This window comes from Antrostomus carolinensis, unplaced genomic scaffold (assembly GCF_000700745.2).
Source record: "Antrostomus carolinensis isolate BGI_N321 unplaced genomic scaffold, ASM70074v2 scaffold19033, whole genome shotgun sequence".
NCBI classification, from domain to species: Eukaryota; Metazoa; Chordata; class Aves; order Caprimulgiformes; family Caprimulgidae; genus Antrostomus; species Antrostomus carolinensis.
This window is the reverse complement of record NW_010306111.1, coordinates 1,289-12,021: the sequence shown is the minus strand read 5'-3', so window position 1 is coordinate 12,021 and position 10,733 is coordinate 1,289. Positions and strand designations below refer to the sequence as shown.

The 10,733-nt window shown below is 43.2% G+C and overlaps 1 protein-coding gene across 1 annotated transcript in view; it reads right to left on the bottom strand.

Annotated features, from left to right (window-relative positions):
- Positions 1 to 328: 328 nt before the first annotated feature.
- The window catches only part of CTH (cystathionine gamma-lyase), a gene marked incomplete at both ends in the record, with an annotated part of 11,524 nt that continues 1,119 nt past the window's right edge, over positions 329 to 10,733 (bottom strand). The window contains 7 exon segments of the mRNA XM_010165017.1: positions 329 to 385; positions 2,238 to 2,359; positions 2,569 to 2,721; positions 3,616 to 3,693; positions 4,430 to 4,487; positions 6,475 to 6,606; positions 7,745 to 7,854. Coding sequence (XP_010163319.1) covers positions 329 to 385; positions 2,238 to 2,359; positions 2,569 to 2,721; positions 3,616 to 3,693; positions 4,430 to 4,487; positions 6,475 to 6,606; positions 7,745 to 7,854 — 710 coding nt within the window.

The window sequence follows — 10,733 nt, the reverse complement described above, 5'->3', positions numbered from 1 at the left end:
GAGCTGCTCTCCAGCCATTCTCACCCAGGCTGGATCTGTGCTGGGGTTACCCCAATGCAGGTGCAGGACCTTGCACTTGGCCTTGTTGAACCTGACAAGGAAGCACGGAAATGTTTTCATCACTGCGCTCTTATATTCACAAAAGCCACAGGCATTTCTGGACTAGCCACTGGTTTTTGTGCTACACAACATACTATCCTTGAATTTAAATTATACATAAAATATCTTAGCTTTGGGTACTAGAAAAATTTTAGAACACCCATAAAAATAGCTCAGAAACTTTTTTGCTTCTCTGCAGCTTTTTTAGACTTTGAAGATGAAGAATGACTTACGGATGCTCTGCTAAGCTTTCATATCCTCCCAGACTCTCAGCCAGCGAAAAAACCTACAGGAAAAAGTAAACAGAAGTAACAGAAGCAATGTAAGGTTAGGAATGCTTAGAAAGAGACAGTTAAGGAAAAAAAGAACATTCAGTGGTTTGTTTGGGTTTTTTTCTAACTTTTTCTGTAATAACTTTTGTATTATGAAAGGTATTAGCTGTAATTAGGTAAAAAGTGTATATTTAGCAGGTAAGAGCTGTTAAGATTTAGACTAGATTCACCCTAAAAAGGCTCTAAAGAGACACTGATGCAAAACTGAAATTAAAATATGTCCATATTGGGCAAATATAACTTGGGAGTAGTCACCACAGTGCAACGTGTGGGCAGCAGTGGAGGAAGAGCAGAAGGGAAAATGCACAACAGCAGGTTCTGAGCTTTCCTTCTGCTCAGGGGAAGGAAGGATGGAGTAGGCTGCCTGAACACAAACTCAGATCTCAGAAATTTCTGTTGGGGTTTAAGTGATTATATCCCACCCTCCCACACTCTTCTTTCAGCATCACTCATCACTGTTCATATTTAACACCCAAGCTTTTCAGGCTGGCAAATGGCAGACCTGATGGGGGGCTGAAAACCCCAAACATTTAAGCTTCTCCTCACAAGGCTGAACAGGTTTTTTCATTCACTGCTCAGGTCTGATGCTTAGTTCAGTATTTTGAAAGCCAGCCTAAATTTCTCAGTGCCTAACAGGCCTGGTGTTTGTGAAACACTTGTTAGTTCAGGTTATTTTTAGCACTGCTCTCTGAGTTACGGTCATATATATTTCTGGATGACAAAAAGGTTCTCCAGAGAGCCAACTGCACTCAAACAGAAACTCACAATTTATCTTTTGTGAATGCACTTACTGCCCTCAACAATTCTCTCCAGCCCTGGCTGCTCATATTGACTTTTTTTCTTAAAAAAAAAAAAACCAAAAAAAACAAAAAAAAAAAAAACAACAAAAAAAACCCAAAACCCCCCAAATTAATTGAACCTGTTAACTAAAGAATCCTCTTCTCAGCCTGGTTTAAAGAAATTATTTTACTTTTGTACCAGCCTAGTGACAAACTGATGATTAACCAAGTCAAAGGGCTGAAGTGAATATACTCCTAAGAGACTACTCCTGGAACCTACTCTCCGATGCTTTTTCTCAAAGCTGATAGATCTCCTGTGCCAGGATTAAGTGCTCTGTCTCTTATGTAAGAGGATATTTTGTGGGAAAATCATATTTTTAGTAAATTCATTTTTATTTGATGACATTAGCTGGCAAGTAAGATAGGGAGGAGAAGGAAGTTCTAATTTACCTTTCTCAAATAGTACTGATTCGTTATTCCAAGAATAAAACAGCAAAAACACAAGAGCAGGGTGCAAATTACCCAGAGCTCAAGACTAGCAAACACACTAAAGAGCACAGGCAGAATTAAAACATTGCAAAGAGAAAGGCAAAAGCAGATGGTTTAGGTAAAATAACCAAAAAGTATTCTCCAAACTGAGGGATTTGCTCCATGATTCATGTCACTTCTCAATGGGTTTTTCTCCTGATGAGTACTTTGAAATACTGCAAGAGTATTACACCAGCCACAGCCTCTCTGCTTTCAAATACTGCAGGTATTTTTTAAAAGGCAGGTATGCAGGCCCTTTATTAGAAGTAATGCCTGTGCTAACCTGGATATACTACACCCTCCTGTGTAAACACTGCAAATGAGCCCAGACTTCCTTTTCTTCCCTCTTATTAGCCTCCCATTTACAAATAATCTATTATTTAGAGATGGTTACACCCAAAAAAAAAACTTTAGGAGCTTTGCAAGTAGAAAAAGACTCTTCCTGCCCTAAGAAAAACCACTTCCTCCCATTAGGTAGTGTGTATTTATCACAATTTACCTTTAAATTCTTGAGGAAAGCAGCAGCATGTTCGACATTTCCTTTAATGTAAAAAGTGACCATCCCAGGACAGCCGGTGCACTGCCGCTTGACCAACTCATGCTGAGGGTGAGAAGGCAAGCCTGAAAGTTGTACAAGTTGCTTTAAGTTAATTACCATCACTTCAAAGGGTGAAACAGCTCAGCCTCAGCTCAGACCCACTGCCAAGGCGGACACCTAAGCCAGAGTCACCGAATATGAAGAGTGCACAACCAGCACGTAGCATCAGAGTCCCCAAATCCAGCCGTGCTCTAAGACGTCACCCGCTCTGAAGTCCTGCCAGCCAACCTACCTGGGAAAATGACTTTCTCCACCCGGGAATGTGACTCAAGAAATCGAGCAACAGCTAATGCATTGTGGAAATGTTGTTTCATCCGGATTTGTAGCGTCTTCAGACCCCGATTGCACAGGAAACAGTCAAAGGGAGATGGGACAGCTCCAAGAGCTACAGAAATTGAAAGAAAATTCCTCATGAAACAAAAGTTTTGGGTTGGTTTTTTTTTCAGTCATGATTTCCAAAATTTCTCAAGTTAGAACAAGACTAGTGGAAAGCTATCTGATGCAATCTGTCTCCCTCATCTCGCACACACGGGATGCCAAGGAATGAGCTGAATTAACAAGCTGAAGACCTTCCAGGATTACACTGACTAGACAGAGTGTGCCTTTACCCCTTCTGCTGCAGACAGGAGGCAGGCAGAACACTGTCCAGAAATGTATTCATTACAATTAAGAGGCAGTAAAATTGTTAAAATCAACCTCTATATGAAAATTCTACATTAGGCATATCCCCTGGTGTGCGAATGAGTTTCAAAACCCCAGATGTACCTGACATGAGTTAGATGAAGTTAAATCACAGAATCCCAGACTGGTTTGGGTTGGAAGGGACCTCAAAGCTCATCCAGTTCCAACCCCCCTGCCAGCAGCAGGGACATCTTCCACTAGACCAGGTTGCTCAAAGCCTCATCCAGCCTGGCCACAAACACTTCCAGGGAGGAGCAGCCACAGCTTCTCTGAGTAACTTGGGACACTGTCTCACCACCCTCACAGTGAAGAACTTCTTCCTAATATCTAATCTAAACCTCCCCTCTTTCAGCTTAAACCCATTTCCCCTTGTTTTGTCATTAACTGCCCTTAAATAAATGCATCATTTAAAGAAGGGAAGTCAGGTTTCTTACATCTGTGTTCTGCTTTCTCTCTGGTGATTTACACGTTGGCACTGTAGCCTGAGCTACATCTCTAGATAGATTTCACACTTGTGTGCACGCAACGTGCTTCCCATCACAAGCTGGTGGATTTGAATATTACTCATTTCAAGGTATTTCCTATATCAATTACTTACAGTTTTGTAAGAACTTGAGCCTTTCATAGAGTTGATCACAGTTTACTGAAACAAGTCCCATGACAACATCACTGTGCCCTAGAAGTGCAAGACAAGAACAGAGTCAGCCGCTCCATCTGCCCCAGGGCTCTGCCACAAACCCCCGTTTCCTCAGTCTTGGTGCTAACACAGTCCCATTTTCTGAGACCCTGGGCTCCTTCTCGTGGCTCCAGCCATCCTTCCTGTGCAGCACAGGAATCACGAGGCAGATTTCAGCTTTTCCTACAGCTCTGGTCAGAGCTGCACACGTGCTCTCAGACAGCCCCCAGGCCCATCACCAGTAACTGCAGGAAAGCAGGACATCACACAGGGATCAGATGGAGCAGCACCAGGCTGCTGGCTTAGAGAGAGAGAGCCAGAAAACTTCCACCCCTATCCACAGCACCAGGGATGTGTGGTTACAGCTCCAGTCACACCAGCTCCAAGTGAAGGTGCTTCTGGACAGGCTCCAACACAGCCATAGCAAACCTCCTTTGAACCTTCATATAATTCCTGGGAGCTACCTTCTACTGAAGCCACTTGCTTTGTTGCAGTCAAATTAAAGCCAACGTGGCTATAAACACCTCTAGGTCTATTACCTGAATATTCCTCAGGTCAATATTCCTTCTCCCAGGGATAGTTTAGGAGCTACACAGACTCATGTTCTATACAATGGCCCATCTCCTCTAATGGTCCACCTAAGAGTTACTGGCAGACACGGTGGCTTTTGGGAACTGCTGGCAGCCAAAATGGCTTTTAAATAGTCATCTTGAGTTGTGTTGAGCTGTGTACTCACCATTCATGTATTTGGTGGCAGAATACATACAAATATCAGCCCCCAGAGATAAAGGACGCTGAAATGAAATGAAAAGAATACGTCTGATTAAAGTCTGTGTGCACTCTGGTTCATCTCAAGCTATCCAGAAAGGCTGTGATCCAAGACAGAAAATAACAACAGGTGGAGAAACTAAAAAAAAACAACAATTTAACACAAAACTCAAGATCTTAAACACAAAAACCTGAGAATGAAGATAGATAGAATGTGATGAAAACAATAGCCCAGGAAAGCACTCTGAATTCAAGATAAGCACATTAAAAAGAACCCAGAATAAAATGTGATTTAAAAGCACTGGTCTAATTCCCAGCAGCTGCAGGGAGAGGAGTGATTGAATACATCTAACACACAGCCTGCTCGTATTTGGGGAAAAAAAATCAAAAATAGCCAAGGCAGGGGTAAGTAATGGTAATTAAAGTGTATTCCCTTAGAAAATGAGGATCTCAACATAGTCTGCAGAGCAAAAAAAGGGCATTGCTTTCTAGATATCAATATTGGTGACACTGAAAGTGCAAAGGGGTTTGTTTGCCAGGTCTCTCTTCTCTGACCTCCCAGCTCCCTGCCCAGAAGCCTTTCTAAGGTGAGGCAAACTGAGATATCGGTGAGCAAGAAGTAACCAACGGTGCGTTCGTTTTTAATCAGTCACTAATTAAGAGACTTTGCACATAATATAAGTATATTATAAAGACTGAAGAGAATCAATATGTTAAAAGGTAACAGAGCAAGCAGATCTAGAATAAACCACTGCTGCTGTCAGATTAAACAGGGACATCTGCTCAAGGAACGTGGATAATGTGCAATCCCAGTGCGCAGCCAAGAGAGCAGCAGCATAAACACCGGCGCCTTTTCCATTCAATATTGCTATATAAATCACTCTAAAATGAGGGTTTTCACAGCAGGGTGTACCAGCAGCAGTCTGCAGGGGTTTAACGCCATTACCTTGTTACACTTACAAGAATTAATCATTGCTGCTGACTTTCTCATAGCGCCAGGCCAATAAAAGATACATTAACTAGCTCATATATCCAGATGCTCACTTTTCTTCTGTCACACACATCTTTCCAAGGTAATACACATTGTAGAGGGGAAATCACCAAGCCTTTGGTATGTACAAGACAAACTCAAGTGCTGCTTCAGCTGAGCACTGACACTTTCTGAAAAGCTCTCTTAATTTTACAAATCTTTACAGATTTATAGATCTTTATAAGATCTCTGTACCCTTCACAAAAACAAGGACACCTTGCTGTTGCACTCAGAAAAAAAAAAATTACTTTAGACCTAAAATACAAATTATTAGCTTGGTCTCCTGGGAAATACACATGAATATTTCTAGCCCATGTTAAGATGAACAAGACTTTGAAGTTTATTATTCTGAAGTATATTTAGAACTTAAGAAATTGTCTCCACTTCATGTATTTGAGTTCTAAAAGCAGAAAAGTTAAACCAGTTGTTTGAGATCAAAATCACACACACACATTCACCAAAATCTGGAAAAGAAAGGGTAACCTGAATGTCTAGAAGAAAGATTTAACCAAGTTTGCTTGTTTCAACTTTTAATTCCACCACCTTTTATTTTAAAACAAGTGGTTCAGAACAGATTATAAACAGCACATACAAAAGAATCAGTATAAAAAGGCAAAGTTAGAGAATAGGACACTTATTAACACGCCTGATATGATTTCCACTAGTGAGAACTGAAAAACATGACTTTTGAACGATGAGAAGCCATTCTCCCAATGGCTGACCTGACTCTCTTGATTCAGGATCTTTACTTGACTGCTGAGTTATACTGGTTTTGCTGGTATCATACTGGTATATGGCTAGCTATGAAATACCTCACACACTATCTTTACTGATGTAAAGAGCAGCAGCACATGGGTTGTATTTGGAAAAACAGGCAATTTTACAATGCATAAAACAAAACTAGAGTTCCATGGTGGTGCTTCCATTTTAAAAATGGAATAAACTGAAATAATGGGGTAACTGGACACAAACAAAGCGCTTACCTGGAAATATGCAGACATAAAAGTGTTGTCCACCACCAGAAGAACACCTTTATGCTTATGTACAACATCTGCACAGGCCCGAATGTCAATGACCTTCAGCGTGGGGTTTGTGGGTGTTTCGATCCAAACGAGCTGCAGTGATTCAGCACAGAACACCAGGTTAGAGATTTTACAGTGCTGGTGATGATACACACGTAAGACATAAGTGCTTTTAAATAAGAACTCCCTGAGTGTCAGCTTCCCATGCAGGTTTGCAGAGTGGGAATAAGAAAGTGTCCCTACTGAAGAAAGGCAAGGCTTCTGGGGAGAGGGAACACTCTGCACAGAAACAACGGATACATGGGAAGAACATCAAAGCTTTTGAAACCTAAGTGCATCCCATCTGAGGAAGGTCTGACATAGCCAGAAGAAAGTCTTTACGCTCAAAAGCAGCTAGAACAAGTCCAGAGGAGGCCACCAGGATTATGTGAGGGCTGGAGCAGCTCTGCTGTGAGGACAGGCTGAGAGAGTTGGGGCTGTTCAGCCTGGAGAAGAGAAGGCTCCAGGGAGACCTTCTAGTGGCCTCCCAGTACCTGAAGGGGCTACAAGAAAGCTGGGGAAGGACTTTTCATAAGGGCAGTTAATGACAGAACAAGGAGAAATGGGTTTAAGCTGAAAGAGGGGAGGTTTAGATGAGATATTAGGAAGAAGTTCTTCACTGTGAGGGTGGTCAGACACTGGAACAGGTTGGCCAGAGAAGCTGTGGCTGCTCCTCCCTGGAAGTGTTCAAGGCCAGGCTGGATGAGGCTTTGAGCAACCTGGTCTAGTGGAAGGTGTCCCTGCTGCTGGCAGGGGGGTTGGGACTGGATGAGCTTTAAGGTCCCTTCCAACCCAAACCATTTATGATAAAAGTCTGTCAGGCTTTTCCACTTGAATTATCTTCCACTAGAGCAGAGGATTATCTGCTCCAGTGCCATGGAGCACCTCCTCCTCCTCCTCTTCCTCCTCCTCCGACCCTGGTGTTCCCTCTGCTGTTTCTTACCTTTTCCCTCCTTCCCTCTCTCTCTCTCTGGTGTTTTTCACCCTCCTTAAAATGTTTTTAATGAGGTACCACCAACATCACCAAGCAGCCTGTGGTGGGGACGTGTTGGAGCCAGCTATGGCCCAACCTGTCCCCACAGAGGCCACCCCTGCAGCCCTCTCAGCTTGACACATACACCCAATACAACAAGAGCAAGAATAAAGTTATTTAACATTACGCAAGAAGTTCAGCACCTTCCCTCTCCCCTACCTTGGTGTTTGGTGTAATCGCAGCTTCCAAGCATTCTGGTTTTGTGCAGTCAACAAAGACGACATTCAGACCCGTTTTCATGGCTACTTCCCTGAAGTATCTGTTTGTGCCTAAAAAAAACCCCAAATAAAACCAAACAAAAAATCAGAGACACAAAAGGAAACGACTTCCCTAACTTTCCTGCTCTGATCTCCAGCCTCCTGCATGCATCCACGGAAAGTCAGGAGGGTGCAGTTTTAAGCTGCACACTATAAATGGCACATTAGTATTTTTTTTTATTTCTAAAAAGTTTAAAGATTGCTGTAGTTTTAAACATCATGAAAAAGTAATAATGGGAATACGGATTCAGAGTGATTTATGAAGTACTTTCAATTAATAGCTCTTTGTGGTTTTTTTTAATCAGTAAATTAAATCAACCCCTTTTAGTTTGCCTGCTCCTAACTTTTCCTCCAGCCCTTTGCCACGCACAAGCTAGCAGCTCCCATTTTTATATCCTCTTTCCCCCACTCTGCTTTTAATAATTTTTTTCCACCTCATATTTTCAAAGTTTTTTTTCTATTAATAAGCTTAATTGAGAATCAGGGACAAGAAATATCAAGGGGAAGACTTCAGCTACTGTATTTCTTACCATTCCATTAAATAAACATGCAGCAGGGAACTTAAAAAAGTAATTATTTCCTTCCTTTCTGTCTTTGAAGCCTCTCATTGGGAAGATTAAAAGAAACCAGAAGCAACATGCAGCAAGGAACATGAAAAAGTGATTATTTCCTTCCTTTCTGCCTTTGAAGCCTTTCATTAGAAAGATTAAAAGAAACCAGAAGCTGATCACAAGATGTGCAACACACTGACTATCTTGCAACACTGCCTGGATTAAAAATTAATTCATTAGGTCTTTCTGTCAAGGTTATTCAACATTCACTGACTCACTCACTCGTGCAGAGCACCAGTTTGCCACCCAGCCATGAAGTCACAGTACACGCGGGGCACCAGCCTGTGAGCTGAACCCTACATCTGATTTGTTGGGGTTTTTTTTAAGGACACACTTTTAACTCTACAATAAGTTATATATTGTGTTCTCTCTCGTGCTGTAAGAAATTTATTCAAGCATGGGAAATTTTCACAGAGGCTGTCAACTCTACAAATATAAACCACAAAGTTTGCTTCACAGAAGTCTCGCCTGCTGTAGGGAACCTGCTTTGGCAGGGGGGTTGGACTGGATGGTCTCCTGAGGTCCCTTCCAACACCACCATGATTCTGTGACTCTGTGATACTTTTAACAACAGCAAACTACAATAAACCTTAAAAGGAAATGAGAGGTGATGCTGAAAGTAGCCCTTTTAAGAAGCTACAGCAATTCAGAGGTGTTGACTACCTACAGCTCCTCCTCAGCCTCCCAAAACTCAACCTCTCAAACACATCCCAGGCAAATCCCTTTCCAGCACTGCCCTCGAGAGATTTTCATTTTCTTGTACTGTTTTTCTGACACCCTTGAATACTGCAGACTCATCTGAGTTTTGGAGAAAAGGAAGCTGAGGGGAGGGAGACCTTCTGGCTCTCTCCAGCTCTCTGAAAGAAGGGTGGAGAGAGGTGGGGGTGGGTCTGTTCAACCAAGGAGCAAGGGACAGGACAAGAGGAAATGGCCTCAAGTTACCCCAGGGGAGGTTCAGATTGGATCTGAGGAAAAGCTTCTTCACCCCAAGGTTGTCAGGCATTGGAACAGGCTGCCCAGGGAGGTGGTGGAGTCACCTTCCCTGGTGGGATTGAACAGACGGGCAGATGAGGTGCTCAGGGACATGGGTTAGAGGTGGGATTGGCAGTGTTGGGTTTATGGTTGGACTTGATGATCTTAAAGGTCTTTTCCAACCACTGTGATTCTGTGACTCTGGGTTAGCAAGTGCAGTTCTGCTTTCCTATCCAACCAGGTTTTTTTACCAAAAATTTAAAAAAAAAATAAAAAAAGCTTTTTCCTAAAGCTAATGTACCCTCAAGGGAGCAGGGACACGTGCCAGCACTCAGCACCCTGTGACTCCAAGGTTGCTATTACAGGGCTAAAGTACAACAGGGTGCAATGGGGAACGTGTGGTGGAGGAGTAAATCCCACACGACAAAAAGGAGTCTGCGCAGGCAACAGTGAGGAAGTGGCTGACAAAGAACCAGGCTGCAGCGTGCAAGAACGTGAGCAGAAAGACAACTAGGAGCAGCCAGAAGAGCACAGCCTGGGAGAAAAGCAAGCAGGGACTTTTCTCCCTGCTGAGGAAAGGCTGAGGGAGCTGGGGCTCTTTAGCTTGGAGAAGAGGAGACTGAGGGGTGACCTCATTAATGTTTATAAATATGTAAAGGTGAATGTCAGGAGGATGGAGCCAGGCTCTTCTCAGTGATGCCCAATGGTAGGACAAGGGGCAATGGGTGTGAGCTGGAACACAGGAGGTTCTGCTTCAACTTGAGAAGAAACTTCTTTCCAGTGAGGGTGCCAGAGCCCTGGGACAGGCTGCCCAGGGAGGGTGTGGAGTCTCCTTCTCTGGAGACATTCAAGACCCGCCTGGACGCCTTCCTGTGTGATCTCATTTAGGTTCCTGCTCTGGCAGGGGGGTTGGACTGGATGATCTTTCAAGGTCCCTTCCAATCCCCAACATTCTGGGATTCTGTGACTTTGGGGACAAGGAACCCCTAATATCCGAGGGAAGAATGAAGGGGCTGAACACACACTGGCCACGATGGCCAGCGGCAGATCTGCAGATGTACCACGTCCTGGGGTGTGAACTCCACTGGATAAGGCTGTCTGTGGGGAAACCAGTCTCTTCACAACAAAAGTATGAAAAAAATTTAGGGAATAAGTGATGAAATAAATCTCTGCAGAAACCACACAGGCTGAGGCTTTAAGGAGCAGGTGAACTGGTTTTGCTTGAAAAATACACCTACGGGCCTTTCTGAAGCGAGGAACTGATAATAAGCTTTGGCCAAATGACTTTGATTTACTGAGTTCAGTGGT